At 41.8% G+C, this 24,923-nt stretch overlaps 1 protein-coding gene across 4 annotated transcripts in view; it reads left to right on the top strand.

The window, feature by feature from the left end:
- nrtn (neurturin) overlaps positions 1-20,442 on the top strand; it is a 140,352-nt gene extending 119,910 nt beyond the window's left edge. For all 4 annotated transcript variants that reach the window (XM_072594001.1, XM_072594000.1, XM_072593998.1 and 1 more), the window contains one exon: positions 16,309-20,442. In XM_072594001.1, coding sequence (XP_072450102.1) covers positions 16,309-16,757 — 449 coding nt within the window. In that variant the 3' untranslated portion in view covers positions 16,758-20,442. The remainder of the gene's footprint in view (positions 1-16,308) is intronic.
- The last annotated feature ends 4,481 nt before the right edge of the window (positions 20,443-24,923 follow it).

Genomic DNA, 24,923 nt, shown 5'->3' with positions numbered 1-24,923 from the left:
TCCCAGCAGTGTTGATCAAAGAGAAGTTGAGAAAACCCTGGAAAATCTCAGTGACAGTACTCTTTTCATGGTTTCCATGCCTTGTCTGTCCCAAGACAGTGGTCAAAAGAACCTTTTCTGGTACAGAAACTCAACTCCATTATTTTCATTAAAAATTGAGGTGACAATCCAGAAAATATAACTTTGTATCCTGTTTTGCCTCAGTTTGAAAGCCTTTTCTGAATACCTCTGGTTTTTGTCTGTGTACTAATTCCCATTTTGCAATTAGCAGCAATGCGATGCTAATTAGATAGTTATAAAATTTCAACTTACACCCTGCTTTACTCAAGATAAAATACAAAATATTCTATCTTCTCTTTAGCACAACAGCGGTGTGCAGCTCAAAAGGTACTCCTGCCCATTCCAATTGTTCAAATGCCTTTAAAATTATCATTTATCATTGAGAAATGTAAATAGAATTGTATTTGTTACATGTATATACTTACCCCAGTACATTTTACATGGGTATCTATTTCATATAATAGTAATTCATATACCTTTTGCTTATTCTATCAGTATTGTTATTTTAATTTCATTGTTGTCTGCTTCTGAATTTGGTATTAATTACAATGCCTGTTACACGTGTTGTGGGGCTACCTGTTATATAGGTATCTGTATTCTGCACACTACCCACATGCATCTTAAATGGTCATTTGTGTGTGCATTGTTGTACACCTCAATGTTTGTGCTTATAAATATATGTAGAATGTAAGTCTAGCAAAATATACCATTCTGTTCATTCTGACTTACATACTTCATAAGGAACTACTGTTAGGAGAAGTTAACACATATGTAACTGTGTTGAAAACTTTAACATACAAAGCAAGCAGTGATTATGACATTCATATCTGTAAAATGCTTTTTAAAAAGCAGAGAAAGAAAAGAAAAAGGGAAAATTTCAGTAGGTTAATAACTTCTTCAGCCCTGAATACTAAATGGATGGTCAACTAAATGAATTAGATGGATTTTAAAGGTGGCAACTGTATACCAGACTGGTCCATTAGTGAAAGTGATGATGACTATTAACCATCCACATAGGAAAAGGTCAGTATTAGCAGTTGTTAGGAAAGACTCTGGGGTTCTTGATTATAAATTGAAACTGGTTTATGTCTCTCCCTCCTCTTTCTTTCTTTCTCTTTCTTTCTCTCTCTCTCTCTCTCTCTCTCTCATTGGTATGAACACTGTTAGATTATTCTGAACAGGTATGGGCACTCTAGGTTAGACATTTAAATCTCTGGGGTTTTTTTGAGAGGTTGCCACACAATAAGTAACGGGGCTCAGGCCTCTGGCACGGAGCCTGTCCCCGCTACTCAGAAGGGAAGGGTGGAGAAGAGCAGAGCAATAATAATTGGGGACTCGATAGTTCGGGGCACAGATAGGCGGTTTTGTGGGAACGAGAAAGGAGGGTGCCTGTAAACAGAAGAGTGGCTTGAAGTGTGTATACTTTAATGCCAGAAGTATACGAAATAAGGTAGGTGAACTCGCAGCGTGGGTTGGTACCTGGGACTTTGATGTTGTGGCTATTACGGAGACGTGGCTAGATCAGGGACAGGATTGGCTGTTGCAGGTTCCAGGGTTTAAATGTTTTAGTAGGGTCAGAGGTGGGGGCAAAAGAGGGGGGGGTGTGGCTTTGCTTGTCAAAGATAGTATTACAGCGGTGGAAAGGAAGATGGACGAAGATTTGCCATCTGAGGTAGTTTGGGTTGAGGTTAGGAATAGGAGAGGTGAGGTCACCCTGTTAGGAGTCTTTTACAGGCCTCCTAATAGTCCTAGAATCGTTGAAGAAAGGATTGCGAAGATGATTCAGGAGAAGAGTGACAGTAATAGGGTGATTGTTATGGGAGACTTTAACTTTCCTGATATTGATTGGGAAAGCTATAGCTCAAGTTCGTTAGATGGGTCAGTGTTTGTGCAATGTGTGCAGGAGAGTTTCCTGACACAATATGTAGATAAGCCAACAAGAGGTGAGGCCATACTGGATTTGGTTCTGGGTAACGAACCAGGCCAGGTATTAGAACTAGAGGTAGGTGAGCACTTTGGGGACAGTGACCACAATTCGGTGATTTTTACTCTAGTGATGGAGAGGGATAAGTGTGTACTACAGGGCAAGAGTTATAGCTGGGGGCAGGGAAATTATGATGCGTTGAGGCATGACTTAGGATGTGTGGATTGGAAAAGTAGATTCCAAGGCAAGAGCGTAATTGATATGTGGAACTTGTTCAAGGAGCAACTATTGAGTGTCCTTGATAAGTACGTACCTATCAGGCAGGGAGGAAAGGGTCGTGTGAGGGAGCCGTGGTTTAATAAGGAGTTGGAATCCCTTGTTAAATGGAAGAGGGCGGCCTTTGTAAAGATGAGGCGTGAAGGTTCAATAGGGGCGATTGAGAGTTATAAGGTAGCCCGGAAGGACCTGAAGAGAGAGCTAAGAGCAGCAAGGAGGGGACATGAAAGGTCCTTAGTTGGTAGGATTAGGGAAAACCCTAAGGCTTTCTATAGGTATGTTAGGAATAAAAGAATGACTAGGGAAGGAATAGGTCCAATCAAGGATAGTAATGGGAAGTTGCGTGTGGAGGCTGAAGAGATTGGGGAGGCGCCGAATGAATACTTTTCGTCAGTATTCACTCAGGAACAGGACATTGTTGTCGATATGAATACTGAGGCACGAATAAGTAGAATGGATGGCTTTGAGATATGTAGAGAAGAGGTGTTGGAAATTCTGGCAAGGGTGAAAATAGATAAGTCCCCTGGGCCTGATGGCATTTATCCTAGGATTCTCTGGGAAGCAAGGGAGGAGATTGCAGAGCCATTGGCCTTGATTTTTGTGTCCTCTTTGTCGACAGGAGTAGTGCCAGAGGACTGGAGGCTAGCAAACGTGGTTCCCTTGTTCAAGAAGGGGAGCAGGGATAATCCTAGTAACTATAGGCCAGTGAGTCTCACTTCTGTTGTGGGAAAAGTCTTAGAGAGAATTGTAAGGGATAGGATTTATGCACATCTGGATAAGAATGATGTGATCAAGGATAGTCAGCATGGTTTTGTGAAGGGCAGGTCGTGCCTCACAAACCTTATTGAATTCTTTGAGAAGGTGACTAAGGAGGTAGATGAGGGGAAAGCGGTAGATGTGGTATATATGGATTTTAGTAAGGCGTTTGATAAGGTCCCCCATGGTAGGCTACTGCAGAAAATACAGAGATATGGCATAGAGGGTGAGTTGGAGGTTTGGATTAGGAATTGGCTCTCTGGAAGAAGACAGAGGGTAGTAGTTGATGGCAAAGGTTCATCTTGGAGTGCCGTCACTAGCGGTGTTCCGCAAGGATCTGTTTTGGGACCATTGCTGTTTGTCATTTTTATAAATGACCTGGAGGAAGGGTTAGAAGGTTGGGTGAGCAAGTTTGCGGATGATACGAAAGTCGGAGGAGTTGTAGACAGTGAGGAAGGATATGGCAGGTTACAGCGGGATATAGATAAGCTGCAGAGCTGGGCAGAAAGGTGGCAAATGGAGTTCAATGTAGCTAAGTGTGAAGTGATTCACTTTGGTAAGAGTAATAAAAAGATGGATTACTGGGCTAATGGTAGACTACTTGGTAGTGTGGAAGAGCAGAGGGATCTTGGTGTCCATGTACACAGATCTCTGAAAGTTGCCACCCAGGTAAATAGTGCAGTGAAGAAGGCATATGGCGTACTGGCTTTTATTGGTAGAGGAATTGAGTTCCGGAGTCCTGAGGTCATGCTGCAGTTGTATAAGACTCTGGTGCGGCCGCATCTGGAATATTGTGTGCAGTTTTGGTCGCCATACTATAGGAAGGATGTGGAGGCACTGGAACGGGTGCAGAGGAAGTTTACCAGGATGTTGCCTGGTATGGTAGGAAAATCCTATGAGGAAAGGCTGAGGCACTTGGGGTTGTTTTCATTGGAGAAAAGAAGGTTTAGGGGTGATTTGATAGAGGTGTACAAGATGATTAGGGGGTTAGATAGGGTTGACAGTGAGAACCTTTTTCCACGTATGGAGTCAGCTATTACAAGGGGGCATAGCTTTAAATTAAGGGGTGGTAGATATAGGACTGATGTTAGGGGTAGGTTCTTCACTCAGCGAGTCGTAAGTTCATGGAATGCCCTGCCAGTAGCAGTAGTGGACTCTCCCTCTTTATGGGTATTTAAGCGGGCATTGGATAGGTATATGGAGGATAGTGGGTTAGTGTAGGTTAGGTGGGCTTTGATCGGCGCAACATCGAGGGCTGAAGGGCCTGTACTGCGCTGTATTCTTCAAAAAAAAATTTACTACCTGCCTGCATCAGGTAAAATAATAATCTAGATTTGGTGTGTTCCCTCCTCAAGCACATAATTGTAGTGTGTGGCCAGGTGGGTCACACCCTGCCTTTTCTTTCTTCACCTTGCTGTCTGCCTGTGTACATGATGGGAGCAAACATTAAAGGGAAGCTGTACTGAATAATATTAGGGAACTGTAGGCAAGAGGATATTGAAAAGCAGGAAACAGAGAGGGTTCCAGCATGATGGATAAGTTCTGGAGGTATTAGGGGTGGAACTGGGTAAGGGGAGTGATGCTGTGGTTCTCTGGGGGATGGGGAAACCCTCAAGAGTCAACCAGAGAAGGGATTTGTCTGAGCAGAGATTTGGGGAAACCATTTCCTGGAATCAGGACCCAAGGGCTATGTGTAAGTCAGGACCTCACATGGGTGGTCAGGATCAGTGAATGCAGCTATACAAGATATCCAACTCCTCACACCAATCTCTCTCACGCATCTCAATGACACACATCTCCATTGCTCACCCAACATTATTCCCTGTCACTCAGAGCTCATATCTAATATCTGGTTACTGCACTTCACTCTCCTAAACTGACCAACGTTTGTCAGCCTCATCACCACCTCCTCTGGTTCCATATATCTCCGGCTATTCAGCAAGCAAGCAAACAGTTCATCTAAACAAAGTACCCACAACCACTGGCTGTTTTCCTTCCCTCTTACAAGATGAGATGGCACATATTCAAAGGGAATCAGAGGGAAACAAGGATGTCCACATCCCCTGAGTCTGAAGGGAGAGAGTGTGGTCAGCCCAAGATTCAGAAAGCAACAGAGCTCATCTCTCTCTCTCTCTCTCTCTCTCTCTCTCTGACCTGATGTCACTAGGAGCATTGAGAAATATCCCTTTTCAACTCACAGACACCTCTGCCTTGCTATCTGGCATGATGAGCAAGCTGTGAATGAGGTAACAAGGAACCTCTGTACCAAGTTCATTCTTCTGACTTCCTACTTTTAGTTACTGGAGAGCTGCCTGCCCTGTCCACGAGGAAGAGAGAGAGAGACTGAGTGAGAGAGAGAGAGACTGAGCGAGAGAGAGAGAGAAAATAGCATCATGAATGGAGAGACTCTATCTCTTGAGCTGACACTTGCAGCAATTGGTTGTGAAAAGGACACTGCTTATCTTGCCAACAAGTATAGCATTAGAACCAGCTTGTGTTGTGTCATGCAGACATCTCGAGGCTGCAGCCAAGCCAGAGGCAAAGTTAGTTAATTTGCCAGCTCATCAGAGGGCAAGATAAAAGATGGTTTCTGATACAACAAACTCAGATGAGGACCTTAATGGAGCAGCAGGCAGGAGAGCACTGGATATTCATATCAAGATGCCAGGTATGTTGGCTGGCATGCCAGGCAGCCTCTTGTCATTGTCAAGAAGTATCAAGGAGCTTAGCTCCAAGTCCAAGTGCAACATGGAGAGCTTGCCAATTTTTGCAGTATCTGCTCCATCTTTCTAGCATGCAGCCATTCCAGAGGCACTGTCGTTACTCCTTCGTGAGGGAAAGTCACTTCTTCTTCCATCTTTGTGAGGAGTTAGCAATACTGTCTGACAAATCCAAGAACTCATCACGACAGAGGACCTGACAGTCTGCCATAACAGAAGTTCTTAAAAGAAGGGCTTCACTTATTGTTTTAGTGCCTGGTCTTTTAAGAACTGCTAGTACAGGGGGGAGTGGTGGTGAGTTGGTGATGTCATCAGATTGTAATCCAGTCTGTGTGTTGATTTTCTGGTGACATGTGTTTGAACCCACCATGGGAGAGGCTGACATTTTAATTCGCTAAAGTCTGGAGTTAAACGCTAATTTAGTGGTGACTGTGTAACCATTGCCAGCTGGTGTTTTTTTTTCAAACCTATCTGATTCACTAATATCATATTGGGGAAGAAAATCTGCTGCCCTTACCTGGTCTGGCGTAATGTGACTCCACACCTACGACAAAGTGATTGACTCTTAATTGCCTTCTAAGATTGCCAAGGGAGCCAATTGGGCCAAGGACAGCTAGGGATGGGCAACAAATGCCAGCCTTGCACACCCCATATAAGAACACAAAAAAGAATGAAACCCTTTCTTTGTGGCTTCAGGTTTCTTCTTTTGCTGAGTAATTGAATAATTCATAGTCGGACCTCTGTGCTGCAAATTCGGTGCCCCACCATTGCATCATCTGGGTGGGCAGTGTACCATCAGGCTAGACTTCTTGTGCATGCAGGGAGATGTTCCATTGTATGCCCTTTCTCTGGGGAAACACCATTCAGGTTGCACTGAAGACAGCCAATGGCAATTGTGGCCCAGCAAAACAGAACTGGTGATGCCACGTCAGTTAATTCAGTGTCCTTTAGGAGGACATTGATGTTGTGGCGAGGGCTCAGAGAACATTGGCAAGAATGTTGTGGGAGCTGATTTCTCTGTCTGCTGGAGAAATGACTCAGATCTTTAAAATGGTCGATGAAGAGCTTGGACAGTACAAATATTGTAAAGTTATTTCTCCGTTTAATTTGGTCTGTGATTGCACATGGAGACAGCTCAGTTCAGTTCCGAAGAGGGGTCATTATTGGACTTAAACTGTTCACGCGGTTTCTCTCTTTCACAGATACTGATACACCTGCTGAATTCTCCAGCAATTTCTACTTTTATTTCATATTTTCAAGATCTGCAGTATTTTGCTTTTATACGAAAATCAACGTGTTGTCAAGAAATTCTGATAAATTTACTTTGAAGTTCTTATTTAGCTATTGGTTCCTTCTATTGGTCAATGGATTACTGAAAATTCAAAGGGGACAAAAATGTGTTTGGTGTTGTTAATGCCATTTTGTTGAGATCAGTTGGAGAAGGCAATCGTTTGACCCTGTTTTATGCGGGGATTTTTCTTATCTGAACTTATAGTTACTGGTGCAAATTGTTTACACCATCTAGTGGTAATTATTTGCTATTTCCAGAAATGTCAATTACAAAGGTTGAGTACAGACTTAAAAGCCCTGGTTGTTTTTGGCAAAATCATGCCTTCAAATGGTTTCAAACAGATGCTTCCATCTTGTTAAACTGCACTTATCTAAATCACTTAATCTGCCCTTTCTAGCAATTTACAAATTCAGGCTATATCCTGCAAACTCAAGCCTTGCAGTTTGTTCGATCACTTTAATTATAATTTATAGGTGGATTTAATCCTAATTTTAACTGTTCAGTAAACAGGTTTATTGACTGTGGGGACTGGGATAACAGTAATTTCCTACCTATTGTCCTAGTCCAAGGAATTTTTGGCAGCTTACTTTCCCCATGCAAACTCAATGGAGCAAAAACCCTGCACTGCCCAAACCCTGACTAACCCCCTCAGTGAGTTGACTGAGGAGGGTATATGGGCATTACCTCTGATCTCGTTTCAGCGTGTACAACAGCAAGTCATAGAGTCACACAGCATTGGAACAGACCTTTTGGTCCAACCAGTTATAGAACATAGAACAATACAGCAGACAACAGGCCCTTTGGCCCTCGATATTGCGCTGACCTGTGAACTAATCTAAGCCCATCCCCCTATAATATCCCATCATCATCCACGTCCTTATCCAAGGATTGTTTAAATTTCACTCTAAGGCAATCATGTTTCCAAACTCAACTAGTCCCACCTGTCTGTATTTGGCCTGTATTCTTCAAACATTTCCTATTCAAATGTCTTTTAAGCATTGTAATTGTACCTGCATCCATCACTTCCTCTGGCAGTTTATTCCATACAAGACCCACACTCTGTTAAAGGTTTCTCCTCTCACCGTAAAAATATGCCTCCAAAGTTTGACTCCCCACCCTATGGAAAAGACCCTTGCTCTTCACCTTATCTATGCCCGTCATGATTTTATAAACGTCTATCCTCAGTCTCCTATGCTCCAGTGAAAAAGGTCACAGCCTTTCCAGTCTATTTTTATAATTCAACCTTCCATTCCTGGTAACATCCTGATAAATCTTAACTGAACCCTGTCCAATTTAATAATATCCTTCTTACAACAGGGTGACCAGAACTGCACATAATACTCCAGAAGAGGCCTCACCAATGTCCTATACAACTTCAGGTGAAAAGGGAAGAAAGTATTTGCATTTATTTAGCATCTTTATTGACCTCAGAACTCATTGTTATCGGAAATGTGGCACCAATTTACACACAAGATCACATGAATTGCAGCGTGCAAATGGACCAATAATTTTTTAGACGGAATGTCATTGGCTAGGACAAAAAAGATGGCTCCCAAATTTGTTTTCTGCGTTTTGAAGTGGTATACATCAACTATTCTAAACAGGGCCACCATATGGTCCCCTTAGGCGCCATGGTACATATGAAGAGAGCCACAGACTGAAAACTATGAGAAGAGGAGCCCTAAGGGTTTATGGGGGTCCTGGTAACTGAACTGATGAAATACTCAAGCAACGACCTTTATTGGAGTCAATAGTTTCCCTCCTATTTATAATATCTTTCCAACACACCTGGTAAATTAATTGCTTAAGCTCCTCCCACACAGCTTCACTTCAGAGTCAGTTGCGAATCAGATTGCACTGGATTTTCTGTCCATCTGTTTATGTTGCATTCCTGTTTGAAAGGGGGGCTCTGGAACCTGAGAAGACCTCCTCGGAAAGCTGTGGCCAAAATATGGTTGAGAATCACTGATATCTATTACAACCCCATGAGTACAGATGGTTTTATATATTACAGATACTTAATTAGTAAGAAAATTGAGGGGTAAAGGCAGGAAAGTGGAATTATGGATTATGAGATGACTATGATTCCATTGAATGGTGGAGTGGAGGTAATGGGCCAAATGCTCATATGTTAATGGACTTATATCTCATTATTCATCTCTGACAGTGCAGCATTCCTCCACTGAATTTATATGCTCAAGTCCTAGAATGGAGCTTGAATTCCCACAAGCCCTTTACCTATGAGCAACCATGGCCAATTCCTTCAGGAGATTTTTTTTTAAAGGGAATAAAAAACAAGACAGCCAAGAGAGAGCAAGTTGCTGATCCTGCAAAGCATACATCTTAAAACCACCCTGAAGGCTACACACCTTTTCATTCCAAAAATGCACAGGGGAGAGAAATTAACATTCTGGAATAGCGGGAAGGAGTTTGAGACTTGCATTTCTTGGAATTGTGATTTTGTAAGCAGCCAATACCTTTTGAACCCATGTAAATGCTGAGGGATAAGTGAAGCATGTTCAATAACTAGAACTACAATCCCTAGAGTGTGGAAACAGGCCCTTTGGCCCAACAAGTCCATACTGACCCTGCGAAGACCAAACCCATTCCCGATTACTCTACATTTATCCTTGACTAACGCACCTAACCTACACATCCCTGAACATAATGGGCAATTTAGAATGGCCAATTCACCTAATCCACGCATCTTTGGACTGTGGGAGGAAACCAGAGCACCCAGAGGAAACCCACACAGGCATGGGGTGAACGTACAAAGTCCACACAGACAGTCACCCAAGGCTGGAATCAAACCCAGGTTCCTGGCACTGTGAGGCAGTAGTGCTAACCACTGAACCACCCTTGCCTTCCAATAGCCAAATTATACTTATTTAAAATCCGACTGTGAGCATGGTAGTAATGAGAGTGGTAGAGATATGGACTGGAGGGATTGATATGACATGGAAACCCAAATTATCAAAGCTTTTGTACTCAATAGTGACACTGATCCAGTTTGGTATGTTTGCAATATATAGATGAGTGTTAAAATACACCTTTCTTAATTTCCTGTTAGTGAATGATTGAACTTTACAAAGCAGAAGAAAGCTATTATGCCTACCAAGCCTGTACCAGCTTTGAAGTAATTGCACTTCACCTTTCATTCAAACTCTTTAATGGATTTCACTTTTTCAAATATTTATCCACTTCCTTCATGAATTCAGTATCCAGTAATGTTTCTAATAGGACATTCTGTGTGTTCACTTCCTTTGTGTCTAGATCATTTTGCTTGCTGTCTTGCTGTTGGGTTTTGTTGTCTAATTTCTGATTCATCAACCATTGGAAGGTTTCTCTCAATTGATCTTAGCAATACCACTCATAATCGTGATGATCTCCATCAGCTGTCTATTTTACTCTCTGTTCTTCTCCATTTTTGATGTAGAATTGCACTTGCTTTGTACTTGTTACACTAATTGATGACATCATTTATATTTATGCAATATTTTTGACCCACTTCTAAAGCAAAATTGTATTTTTGAGTCCCCATATCCTCCTGTGTTTATTTTTATTAGTAATGACTGCACTTTAGAAGACTGTCTTTTCCAGTCCAGAACATTTCACAGCTAATGAAATATGCAAGTTACTTTTTTTATTTTTAAGTATTGCCTTTAGTGTACAAATTGCTTTGAGTCCTCATCATCTTTTACAGTAGATGATCAAAGAAAAATAGCACTGCCTTGTAGCTAATTTTGCTTTTTACTTGGATGTCGCACAAAGCCATGCAGCCACACTGGGAGTAAATTCTGCTCCCAGTTCTAGACACAAGGGAAATCCAGTGACTGCCTGTCCTCATAGTTGATAGCCTGCAGCGCAGCTGAAGCAATGTCTTGTGCTCCAACTCCAGGATGCTGTAACTGTTATTTCAGCTGGTACACTTCTGTGTCAGTACCCTATCCACTTGCAGTGTTAGAGTGCTGGAGTGGCAGAAGATATCAACAAGTGTTTTGTAGATGTGGTTTGTATGAGACCTGTGTACAATGTGACATTTATGGGTGGGTAATGAAAAGGGCTTGAGCCTGTTTCTGAGTTCTGTGTGTCAGTTTGCCTGATTAGTGTTCACTCGTGCCCTCTCCTTTATGAGGTGAGCAGCACGTCAATGCTTTATTGTACAATAAACATTGTTGCACTGAGCGCTTGGCACTTCAAATAGACTGGCTCATTTTCTTTCCCCCATATGTAATTGTAACAAGCGCTTACCAATGCTAGTCTGAAAAGTATGAATTTAATATTCAATTCAGATACTGAAATCTTCTGGCTGCTTATTTTTGATACTGGTCACTGTTTAAGAATATGAAAAGCCTGGAACAAGTAAAGGTGAGAGCCCAGATGGAATCTGTCTTTTATCATACATTCCAGCCTGCTTATTTCATCTCTTTAAGGGAAAGTTGTGTATAAAGTTCCCTAAATCCCTATACATAGTCATACCTGCCAATCTACAAAATGCAGAAAATTTACTGAACATCAGCAGAAAAGTTCATAACTCAAAAGGCATATAATTGAAAGCCAGCGTGAATAAGGCCAGTGACCAAGGTCACTGCTTCAAGGCAACTGAATGAGTTTAATTCCATTTTGTTAAACTGGATTTCCTGATGGTTCTGGAGTGTTTCACTCCATGATTTAGTTTTTCTTTCTGTGATACTGACACCCAACAATGAACCTTTCTAACAGGGAAGAGACCAGGACTGAAAGGGGAAGCTGACCCCCCACTCCATGGGTTAGCATGTGTTTTACCAGGAGCAGCCAATTAAGAACATACAAATAAGGAGCAATGGCCCTTCATGTCTGCTTCATTATTCAGTAAAATCATAGCTGATCTGATTTTTAACCTCAACTCTAAATCCTGCATATCCACGATTTAATCTTCATCCCTCAATAATCAAAATCCTATCTACCTCTGCCTCCGATATCTTTAAAGATTCTGCATTCACTGCCTTTTAAGAGAAGGAATTGCGAGACACTCAACCCTCAGGATCATAAGGGGTATAGATAGGGTTAATGGTAGGTGTCTTTACCCTAAGATTGGGAATTTCAAGGTTAGAGGCACATTTTTAAGGTGAAATGTGAGAAATTTAAAAAAGGTACGAGGGATCAATTTTTTACACCGAGGGGGATTTGCATGTAGATGTGGGCATATTAATAATGTTTAAGAGACACTTAGATAAGTACGCGAAAAGGAAGGGATTGGAGGGACCTGGGCCAGGAGCAGTTCGGTAGTGGGAGTAGTTCAGTTTAGGATTATGTTTGGCATGGACTGGTTGGACTGAAGAGTTTGCTTCCATCCTGTATGACGCTATGACTCGGTGACAGGACTCTGAGAGAACGAATGCTTCCTTATCTCTATCTTAAATGGGTGACCCCTTAAACTATGACCCCAGGAGACTGGGATTGCATTCCCACTGAGCATTGTATCCTATGTCCCATAATTGCTGGCCCAATTAGCAACTCCACCATTAGAAATGGCCAATCTGAGGCTCCCAGATGAAGAAGAGGGAGCTTCATGCTACCACAAGGATTATTTTTTTTTCCCCTGCAAGCTCAGACCAGGCTTTAGTGGTGAGCCCTTTAAACAGCAGAGGCCACGTCTGTTGGCCATGGAGACAAAGTGGAGGAAAGCTGTTAGGGGGAGAATTGTCCTTAATTAGGCACTTAATTGCCAATGTTGGTGGCCATGGTGCTGAAGTTCCAATAGCTGGCAGGATTTCACAGCGAGAAGATGTTGAGGTCCCCTCCAAGGTCCTGCATCACCATTTTACCAACCCTCCCAGTTCCCAGGCCATCATCAGAGGCATGATAAAATTCAGCCTCTCGAGCCCTGTCCTATCAAACACAAAGCAAATACAATTGTATACAAAGAAGATGAAGATGAAATCATATGCTTTAATGCTTTTTCCTCTTTAAATTAAAGTGAATGAATGGTACAACAAGTGTATCAAGTGTCTCCAACATCCACGTCCTTATTTTCCCAGTTGAAGGACACTTTGGCATGTTCAACTCCTCATATTTTAGAGATGGGGTCACTGTGACTTAGGTCGATTGTGGAAAATTGGCACAGTACACCCTTCTCCTTACTTTCAATTTAGTTATTGGCCCGCTTCCTTCTTGTCAAGTGAATCTTCTAACGCCCTCCACTCAACCCACTTCTCCCTCGCGGTCATTATGTTGGTGAGAATGATACAGATTGGCTTGCGTGCTGTTTTCTTTCCCCTCCTTTTACTCAAACACCCTCCTCTCTCAGGGAATGCCTTGCCTATATGCAGTTATTCCTCCTAGAGTAGCAACATTGGGTAAGAGCTCAGTGCACCGCTGGGTTTTCAATCAGCTGATACCAAATCCATATGAAAGTAAAGAGTTGCCAAAATATGAATGAATGTGGTGTTTGTGTTATTGTCAAACGTGTTCTTGGAGTGAAAGACAGAAAAGGCACAGGAACTTTACACAGAAGGTAGAAAACTTTCTGTTGTTAGATGATTAGAAATTCTTGAATTGTCATGCACAGTATGTGCCTCCAGCGAGCCTCCACTGTTGAACCCAGAAATGTTAGAGAAAGCCTGGACCAAGTAAAACTGGGTCCTCGCCTAATTTTGAGTGTTTCTGTCACACTACTGCTGTATGTGATATTGGGAGTATAGCAGGAAGCCCACAGTTAGTAGTACCATTCCTATTTTGAGTTCATTTCCTTTCAAGAGAGACTGCTGGGATGCTATTAAATGATAAAATATTGGGATGTTACTGTTCTGTTTATTTGTTCATGTCCCAGTAAGATTTATTCATTTAAAAATTGACCATATTAAATCTGTACATCTGGTCCAGCAAGTGGAAAGAAAACAGTCAGCTGTGGCATTTTATCTAACTTAGTCTGGAATGGCTGGACAGGAGCAACATGTTTAACTGGGGGTATGCACTCCCCATGTACCACTTTATTCTCTTACAGATAAGCCTGATAATCAAAACACCATTGGTCCATCAGACCATCTGATCAACAAGTGTTACCATCGCAATGTTTAAACCCAGACATGTGTGCACTGAAGGCCTTTTAGTGATTTCCAAAAAGGAAGCACAGAATGAGCCAAATTTCCTGATCTTGTTGAAGCAATTGTGGCAGCTGAAGAAGGCCTGTTACATTATTAGGGTGTGCAACAGCACTGCTGAATCAGATCTCATTCCAAACTACTGGCGAGCTGTTATAATTGGATGAATGTTGTATTGCTGTGATTGTAGCTGGGGATCAGAGTCATGTGGGAAGGGGCAAAAAGCCAGGCACTCCACTTGAGAAATCTTAACTGCTGGATCTCATCAGCATAGACACAGGCAGTCTTGAATGCAAAAGGAAGTTACATTTGGTAGCAATGGTATTGGAAGGAAGGTCAGAGTCAGAGTCCTGAAGAAATGTCCCTTAACAGCACTCTGGTAAATGGTTGTGCTCCTTCAGCTAACAAAGAAACAATGCAAAATAAATGACCTCCTCATTTCTGGGGACATTTATTGTCCCATCACCACTCGTCGTCAGGTTGACCTGGCAGAGAAATTACCCAGACAGGCCTCCACTTCAGATGACATTCAAGTCTCAATGAAGTCATTGGAGCCCAATCTGCATATGTAAAGAAGGAGAAAGTGAGGACTGCAGATGCTGGAGACCAGAGCTGAAAAATGTGTTGCTGGAAAAGTACAGCAGGTCAGGCAGCATCCAAGGAGCAGGAGAATCGACGTTTCGGGTATAAGCCCTTCATAAGGAATAGGTGCAAAACATCAATCCTCCTGCTCCTTGGATGCTGCCTGACCTGTTGTGCTTTTCCAGCAACACATTTTTCAGTATATAAAGAAGGACTCCACTGGCTTCCAGTAGATGTCCCCCTGACACCCTACAACAATGTCCTTTCGACATGAACTGTGTTCTGATGTGCCAGAACCTGATTATATTTCCACATTCAGCTCATTTGTAAGCACTGGTCTTTATTGAACTTGATTAATTGTCGAGTTTTATGCGCTGCTGCAGGTCTGAAATGCATTTCCCATTGTTACTGGCTTTCTTCCATTCAAATGCTTCTGGTTTTTCAACATAGGTAGCTTCATGCACAGTGGCTCAGTGGTTAGCACTGCTGCCTCACAGCACCAAGGACCCAGGTTCAATTCCAGCCTTTGGTGGCATGCTGTATGGAATTTGCACATTCTCCCAATGCCTATGTGGGTTTCCTCCCACAGTCCAAAGATGTGCAGGTCAAGTGAATTGGCCATTGCTAAATTGCCCATGGTGTTAGGTGCATTAGTTAGAGGGTAATGGGTCTGGATGGGTTACTCTTCAGAGGGTTGGTGTGGAACTTGTTGGGCTAAAGGGCCTGTTTCCACACCGTAGGTAATCTAACCTTCATAGAATTAAAGGTTTTCTTTCAAAGGCTCAGAGAGGCCCCTATATTTGTGAAGGTTTCTGGTTGCTAAAAGTCCTTGTTCTAATGATTAGGTTTATAAAAATACTCTTGATGGAAGTGCGTTATTTAGTTTGTAGCAAGAACCAAAGTGCACAAGTGAAAACTTTTACTGTACATACCTAATGATTTAAATGAGTTGGGCAAATAGTAAATCACTCTGTATTTGATCTGTGGAAGAAACATAATTAAAAAGTTAAATGGCTCTCTCACATTCCTTATGCTGTCATTGCTGTGATAACACAAGTATAAGAGTTTTGCTCATCCACAGAGATCCAGGCTAGAAATGGGCATGTATCTCTGAAATGGCCGAACGTTTTGAAAGATAAGTAAGTGATGCACCAAGGTAGTGAAATATTATTTAAGCACTGATTCTATATGATAATATTCTTTCGGATGCAGTAAACATCTAAGATACAATAAAATAAATACTTTCCCCTAAGAGATGAAATAAACTCTAGCTTTGGGTCATACAAAAACCAGTGGTCTTGACAGAAGGCATTGGAAAGCCAATGTTGCATTGCAAACACTGAGGGTCTTTTAAACCCTAGAAAATCTGCAGTACTGTAGCTAAACCCTTGTATATGTTCATAACTTACATTCAATGCAAAATCATTGGTATTACAGGATTCAGGTTGGACGTACATGGAACTGGCAGTTGATGTAGTGCTGTTTTTGTGCTATTGTCTAATACAAATTTCTTCCACTGTTCTAGGATACATAACATTGATAGGATGAACTGTTTAGTAATGAAGGTTAATCATCCTATTCCGTAATAACCTAGCTTCCTCTTCTCTTTTTTTTTAGATAAGAACATATTTAAAACCCACAATGATGAGGAGGCCAAGGAGTTGGTTCGAGCCTTGATTCAAAGATATAGAAGATCACCGGATTCGAAGCACAAGAGTCGGACTTATTCCCGACTAGCATTAAGAAGTAAGAGAGCAAAATCAAGAGCGACCAAAGGGTGTACCTTGAAAGAGATCAATGTGACTGTCAGTGATCTGGGATTCGCCCATGTCTCAGAGGAGGTAGTGCGCTTCAGATATTGTACCGGATCTTGTGATGCCGAAGAGAAAAACTATGACCTGACTCTGAAAGCCTTGAGAAATTCAAAGCGAATTAAAAAGGACAAGGTCCGAGCACGGCCATGCTGTCGGCCTACGCTTTATGACGATGACGTCTCTTTCCTGGATGAGAACTTTCATTATTACACTCTTCGACAACTCTCAGCGAAGGAATGTGGCTGTGTTTGAGGGACAGACCACACGTTGCAAACACGCATGTCTCTTCCTCACAATGAACAGGAGCCTTCAGACCTTGCTCAGCTCTGAGCCCGTCAGAGTGTCATTTCTTGGCGAGATGTTTACAGGAGGAGACGAGTAGTTTGAAGATGCGGAGGGATCATTAATCTCCAGCCCTTTGAGATGAAGAGTTAGAGTGCATCAAGGACTAACAGCCTCATCAAAGAACTTGTCAGCACAGTTTTGTTTGCCATACTATGTGGCCTTTTGTTTCCAAATGTGCTATAAAGCGCAGTTCTATGGCCAGACTTGTGTCAGTGGGAATGTGGGTTTCGTTTGCAGTTGACTCTCTTGTACTTTTCACCAGACTCAATGGATTTCACAATTCAGGATGGTAATCCCAGGGTCACAGTCTGAGTAGAAGGAAGATGCTTTGAATAACTTCACCCTCTCTCTCCCTGTTATTCCCCTTCCCTACTATATATATATTTCACATATATATATATAATATTTTAAAAATGCGACCACGAATCTCATTTAACTGGCCAATGATGCAGAACTTCAGGAGATCTTGCTTTCCTGAACTTACAAGGAAGAATTTTAATGCTCTTAGTTGGTCTGTGCCAGAGCGAGCAGACTGACTGATGCTGATAAGCAGGCACCTGTAAATCATAATGACCTGAATCCCATCAAGTTTTAAGGATTAAATCAAACAAATTATGAGAGGATTGTACTGGGTCACGGTGGCACTATTGCATTGCTAGTCCGCTAAATCCCTTGTAAAATGATCAAACCAAAGTTGATTAACATTCAGTGAATGTAGGGTGTGAAATTCCACCAAGTTGTTATTCTCGACAGGCACAGAAAATGTGGATAAAATTCAGAATTCTGCAATGTTACCTGACTAAATAATAAGTTAGGTTATTTGTATACTCACAGTATGAGATATAAGCACTAGATACACAGCAGTAACTTTCATTCTCTTTGTCTTCCATTAACTACATCAGCCCTTTTCAATTCCATTGTCCGTGCTGATTCCATTGTCCATTCTCTCTCTGTTCCTCCCATTTCTGATAAGCTACTATCTCTATTTGGCTCAGTGATCACCATGCTTTCTATGGTCTAATATAATTCTGTGTGATTTTAATAATGAAGATTTTCTTTGTTCTTAAGGTCACTGGCAAAGCCAGCATTTATTGCACATCCTTAATTGTGCCTGAGAGGATGGCAGTAAGCCACCTTCATGACTTGCAGCAAGTTCTTATGAAATTCCATTATCTTCCATTTTAATGAAGATATTGCAGGATATATGCTACATTAGAACAACAGACAAGCAAACCTGATGTCAACATTGACATTCAATATTAAAATCACAGCATGATTTCAATCCAGTCATTTTATGCTGAAAGGGCATTTAACAATTACTTGTTTCCCACACGGCAGGGATATGATATGGAGCCAGTAAGTACAATAAAAAGGGAAAGTATACAGAATCTTTGCAAGACTTTCTGAAATACATCTACAGATAGGTACATTTCTCATTAAAATTGCACATTAAGTCAAACCAACAACACATTTCCTTCATACTTTAATACTAATGCAGATTCATTATGCTTTTTTTTCATAACTATCCTTTATTGTTTGTGTTGCAATGTATGGTACCAGCACCTGGTTCCCACTTGCACCAATCCTGGTACCAATATTCCCCACATGTTGCTCTCTAGCATCTGCACAACTGACACTGCTGCCACCACCAAGGGTGGTCCTGGAATTATCTAAACCACTGCTGCTACAATTGTGCTACCGATAGTTCTGGTTTGGACATTAATCCATTATACCAATTGTAACAAATGAAATGGATAGATGGTCCATTGAAGAATAGAGTAGGCGTGCTCCAGATAATATACCATTATCATTGTATTATACACTAACAGGAAGGTAAACTAGATGGACCTTAATTATTTTGAGTATGGCATTCCCATGTTACAGAAGGCCCATGGGGGGATGATTGTGCCACGAGGACCACAGTCACAGGATTGGCAATGCAACCCCAGAAGCTTGACTTACCAGCACTAATTTCTAATTGTTTCCTAAATTTACCAGAAATATTAAGAGGAAATGAGCTCAAGTCAATGTTCATAACATTTTATTAAAACCTACCAAAATTAACAAATTTTAGTGTAGTTTTCCACAGTTTATTTAAAATTCTTAACCAGACTTCAGTATGTACCCTGACTAACTGCAAGTGCCATAGAGTTTGTCATCTGATCCCACCCCATGATATGAAAACATGCCTTGGCTCACATAATATTCTCATCAAAGTATTGATCCTCCCTGCCCCCATTTTCTGCACCAATCTTCAACAATTTGACCATTGAAACGCAGTATCCAAAAGGAAAAAAACAGTAAAATTTGGAAATAATGGAACTGGTCCAGACTTGACTTATATCTCTGAATGGAAATCCAGTACCATAATTTCTAAGTTGTGCTTATTTTCACTCCTAAAGTAGCAGAGCAGAAAAATATAAAGTGAAATGACTACATAACTTATGTTAAATTAGTGTATCAATGTAAATAGTTGGGACTATCCAGTCACAAACCTAACCTACTGACATTCTTAACTTGGTGAAATAGCTCTACTTTGGAACTATCCACAATACATTCACTTCATCCAAAACACTCCATTTCCAAGGTTGTTTATGATAAATCATTCCCGTCTAGCAAATCAACTTGTTGCAAAATCTAATTAAAATTAACATTGATGTCGTACCCCATGCAGTCACACCTTCTGTGGTACAGAACTACAGTGATCCCAGCCGCAGTGTTTTTGGCCTCTATCCTAACTATCTAAGAATTCTATTTTTATGATTGGGCAGTAGTTAGAAACTTATATACGTTACATACATTAGGTTAACATTGTTGGATATGGTCCCTTCTCAAACATTACCTTTTAACATATGACTGTTTGGAAAGATAAACAAGTCATTAATTATTTCTAACTGTTAGACTTTATTTCAGGGAGCTAGGTCAGGTCAACCACAAGAGGAAGAGACAACACAATACTAACCCATGGAGTTGCAGTTCCTGTATTAATCCAGTCTTATGGTCACAATGCAGAGAGAGAGAGAGAGAGAGAGAGATGGCATTGAGAAGTTCTGTTGGACTTTTGAGGTTAGATATTTTTGATGTGAAGTCACCCTTAGGTAGAGCGCTGGATCTAGGCACAGATTAATGGTTGACCCTTAACTGACATGGATGCTATGACCTGGCAGGAGATTTCACGAACACAAAAAGGTGGAAAACAAACTACACAGTTGACACAGGTCATTATTAAAAAGGAGGCAGGGACAATAAATGTTGTTTGGCAACCTTGTAATGGTAATGGAGCATTGTGTGAGGATTGCTGTGTTCTCTTGCTTTATATTCTCATTTTTAAACCAAAAGCACTTAAACATTTACCTCTGAAAAACATAACTGTACAAAATCATCTTCTTTCCTGCCTCTGGTGTTGGACAACCATGACCGACTGAAACGATTTGATGCAATGCATCGGTGTCAGTGAAACCGTCTATTTATTGGAGAGTAAATTATGTTATTTATTTAGTATTATTACAAACAAACAATCTGTTTATTTATTTGAAACAGTATAATGTGCCAAAGCAGAGTTCCTTTCATTACAGTCTCTTCCTATATTACCTGTCGGATACATTTGTTGAATTGAAAATAAAAAGTGAAAACATTAATGGAAACTGTAATTGATTTATTTTCAGTATGAGCTGGTAACATGGAAGTGGAAATTAAATCTGCAATTACTGATTGTCTTCCCTTCAGTTCAAACCATTGGGATAAACAACATTACCACTTCCATTATTATTACTGTTATTTAGTGGAGGGCATAGGTTGAGGCAAATTCTTTGCTCTTGATTTCTAGAAATTAGTTAGGATTAGGGTGAGGGAAAGGATTGACTTGCTATAGAGTTGGCAGCTGTGAGTGTTGCCTTTCAATGTGTGGGATACCACACTCAGAGAATTACGGTTTTGCTGAGCCTGCCATCAAACCTGGATACAATTCTGACATATACAATCCCAGGTGACTGAACCCTTTTCTTTTCATCATGTCATCCAATACTTGTAAGAAAGGATAGTTATGATTGCATTAAATGAATTTCCAAAAGCATGCAATCAAGTATACATTTGTTGAAATTGGTCAGTGAAAATTTGACACTTAAATGCACAGAGACATCAAGGTATCTTGATATGACTGATGTACCATGTGGTGATCAGTCAACACCTTTATACTTAATTTCTGGGTCTGGATGAAATGGCTTGCTTAGTGGATGTTCTGGGGTTTTTTTGTCATTACTTTTCATGTCTATGGGTGGCCTGCTATGCTGGGAAGCACACAGAATCACTAAGTGAGCTTCCCAGAACAGGCTGTAGACAGCTTGGTATTTCTCCAGTCTCAGGCTGTGGCCAAACATCACTTGTTTTGATTGGAATATGTCCCATGAGTACTTCAGGTACATTTCTTGAAGGGACGATTGTACTTTCCACATGGGGATAGGCATACTATGATCCTGGACGAGATTGCCAAGTTTATATTATGATTCCTGATGACCGTGCCAAATTTGCAGTACGAGACCAATACATTTTTTGTTTAAAGTCGACAAAGTGTGAAATTCCAGATTCTTGCTAGGACCATTAAATTTACAAGATTCCAGTTTTGAACATATATATATATATATATATTTGTACTGTAATAATTGACATGAGATAACATATAAATTAATAGGTCAACGGTGGTCAAACACTCCAACAGTACACATCAAATAGCAGATGTAGTCCAGACAGTCTTCATGCATTCTCAGCAATCCATCCCAATATCAATAACATCAGGTCACCAAAATTCATTAAAAATTTGCATCCCTCACAAGGAATTCTAAATTCTTCACTTTTGAAGGTATAATCTCAGAATCTCCTCAAAAGCTGCTCTGAAGTAGACCACCTCGATGAATGCTCACTTCTCAGTGACTCAATCTTGTCTACTATAACACTGTGTTCCACAGGACATATAAAGTCACACTTGGACCTTGAATTACTGACGTTATTCCTATTCTTTCACAGACAGATGCATCACTTGGTTAGAGACAAAAAAACACTTCAGATGCTGGAATCCAAGATAGAACACAGCAAACAAGGCAGCATCAAGAAGTGGAGACATCCATGTGTCAGGTGTAACCCTTCTTCAGAACTGGGGGTGGGTGTAAGGGGAGCTGCAGATAAAGGTGGGGTGGTGGTGGTGAGATAGTGATAGGTGAACACAGGTAGAGGGTATGATCTGGTTGGTCGATGGGAGGAATGAATCCGGTTGATAGCTGGAAGGAAGGGTCGGTCAGAGGAATGGAAGGGAAAGGGAGGGGCTGGGAGGGGTTGGGGAATGGGAAGGGAGGCTATTTGAAATTGGAGAAATCAGTGTTGAGTCCTCTAGGCTGTCACTGCCCAGGCGGAAGCTGCGATGTTGCTCCTCCAATGTGCTATCTGATTCGCAGTGAAAGTGTAAGAGTCCAAGGATGGTCATGTCAGAAAGAGAGTGGGAAGGGGAATTAAAATGGGTGGTAACTGGGAGGTCAGGTCGGCCCCTGTGGGCCTGGCTGAGATGCTCGGGAAAATGTTCCCTGAGTTTACATTTGTTCTCCCTGATGTAGAGAAGACCATTTGGGAACACCGGATACAGTAAACTTTGCAGGAGAGTCGACATTTCGGGCATAAGCCCTTCATTCCTGACAAAGGGCTAATGCCCAAAAAGTTATTTCTCCTGCTCCTCAGATGCTGCTTGACCTGCTGTGCCTTACCAGCACCACACTGTCTGACTCTGATTTCCAACGTCTGCAGTCTTCACTTTCTCCCAGGTTGGAGGAGAAACAGGTGAACCTCTGTCTAACTTGAATGGACCATTTGAGGCCCTGGATGGAGGTGAGAGGGGTGGTGCGCCAGCAGGTTTGGCATTTTTTCCAGTTGCAGGGGAAGCTACCTGGGGGATTGGGGGGTTTGGTGGGGAGAAAGGTTTGGTGATGGGAAAGGTCCTTGCAGAAGGCAGAGAGGGGTGGGGAGGGGAAGATGTTCTTGGTCTTGTGGTCTAGTTGGATTTGGCAGAAGTGTTCAAGGATAATGCATTGGATGGGGAGACTGATATGTGAGGACAAGGGGGACCGTGTCTTCATTGCGTTTGGTGAGGAGGTTAGAGCAGTGAAGTGGGGAATGGAGGAGGTACGGTGGAAGGCTGTCTGGATGACACAGGGGGAAAGTACGTTGTTCAAAATATGTGGTCGTCTGGGATATTTGGGAATGGAATATCACCTTGTCTGAGCAGATGTGGCAAAGGCAGGGGAATTGGGAGAATGGGATAGAGTTCTTGCAGGATACTGAGTGGGAGGAGGTGTAGTCCAGGTAATTGTGAGAACCTGTGTATTTATCGTAAACATCCACCTGGAGACTGTCGCCAGAGATGGAAATGGTGAGGTCAAGAAAGGGAGGGAGGTGTCCGAGATGGACCAAGTGAATTTGAGGGCAGAGTAGAAGTTGTGAGCGAAGTCGATGAATTGTTCCAGATCAGCCCAGGTGTAGGATGCTGCATTGATGCAGCCATTATGTAAAGGCAGAAGAGTTGGAGCACAGTGCCTGTCGAGATACTGAAGAGGGACTGTTCAACGTAGCTAACAAAGAGGCAGGTGTAGTTGGGACCCATCTAAGTACTTATGGCCACTCCCTAGATTTGGAGAAAATGAGAAGAGTTAAAGGAAAAGTTATTAAGGGTGAGGACTAGTTTGGTGAGGTGGAGGAAAGTATTGGTGAAGGGGAGTTGAATGGGTTGTTGGAAAGAGAGAGGCTGAGGGCCTGAAGGTCATCCTTATGGGGTATGGATGTGTATAAGGACTGCATATCCGTAGTGAAGACTTCACTAAGTGAGCTTCTATTGAATGATCCTTGAATTGTTTTGGGTGACATATTAAAACACTTTCAGAGGTATCACAACTTTTACGAGGCAGCATCAAATATTACCAGAATAGAACGTTCTGTCCTGATTGTTGGAACCTTCAGCTAACTAGCTCTCCACAGCATCCAGCTTGAAACAATTAATTTCACAGCACATAGGAATCCAACAAATGGATTTTACTGCAGTATCAATAGCCCGCTCATCTCTGCAGGCACTTGAATTTTAATAAGGCCCAATTTATGCTGTGCTCTAGAAATGAAAGGAGCAGGGCTTGCACAGTGGTTCACAGTGCCAGAGATCTGAGTTTGATGCCAGACTCTGGCGACTGTCTGGGTAGACTTTGCATATTCGTCCGTGTCTGTGTGGGTTTCCGTTGGGTGCAGTAATTTGACCCATAGTTGAAAGAGGTGTAGGTTAGATGGATTGGCCAGTGCAAATGTATGGTTACTGAGATGGGATGTGTCTGTGTGAGGTGTTCTTTAGAGGGACAGTGTGGACTTGATGGACTGAATGACCTGCTTCCATACTGTAGGGATTTGGTGAGAGTATATAGGATGCTGCTGGGTTTTGGACTTCATCCATAAAGCTGAATTTGAAAACATGACCAGGTGGCACAGTGCCACTAACTAATCCATGGTTAGCACTGTGCCTCACAGCTCCAGAGACCCAGGTTCAATTCCAGCCTCAGGTCACTGTCTGTGTGGAGTTTGCACATTCTCCCCGTGTCTGCATGGGTTTCCTCTGGGTGTCTGGTTGACTCCCACAATCCAAAGATGTACAGCTTAGGTTGATTGACCATGCTAAATTGATCATTGTGTGCAGGCTAGGTGGGGTTAACCATAGGGAATACAGGGTTAGGGGGTGAGTCTGGCTAAGATGCTCTTTGGAGGGTCAGTGTGGATTCAATAGGCTGAATGGCCTGCATCCACACTAGGGATTCTATTACTCTCTGAATATCTGTGGGACAGTGATTTTTGGTCACAGACCCTCCTACAGTTCTATGGTAAGACAGAGAATTCATGTGGAGCTGTGAGACTTGGAGACATTCCAATATTGTTGTTGCAACAAATAATGATATATTTTAATTTACCAATGCTAAAGATGATTTGGTCATAGAGTCATAGAGTCATGGAAACAGACCCTTCAGTCCAACTCGTCCATGCCGACTCGATATCCTAACCTAA

The sequence above is a fragment of the Chiloscyllium punctatum genome, chromosome 24 (genome assembly GCF_047496795.1).
Source record: "Chiloscyllium punctatum isolate Juve2018m chromosome 24, sChiPun1.3, whole genome shotgun sequence".
Taxonomy (NCBI): domain Eukaryota; kingdom Metazoa; phylum Chordata; class Chondrichthyes; order Orectolobiformes; family Hemiscylliidae; genus Chiloscyllium; species Chiloscyllium punctatum.
Note: the sequence above shows the minus strand (reverse complement) of the source record. Positions and strands in the feature narration are given on the sequence as shown.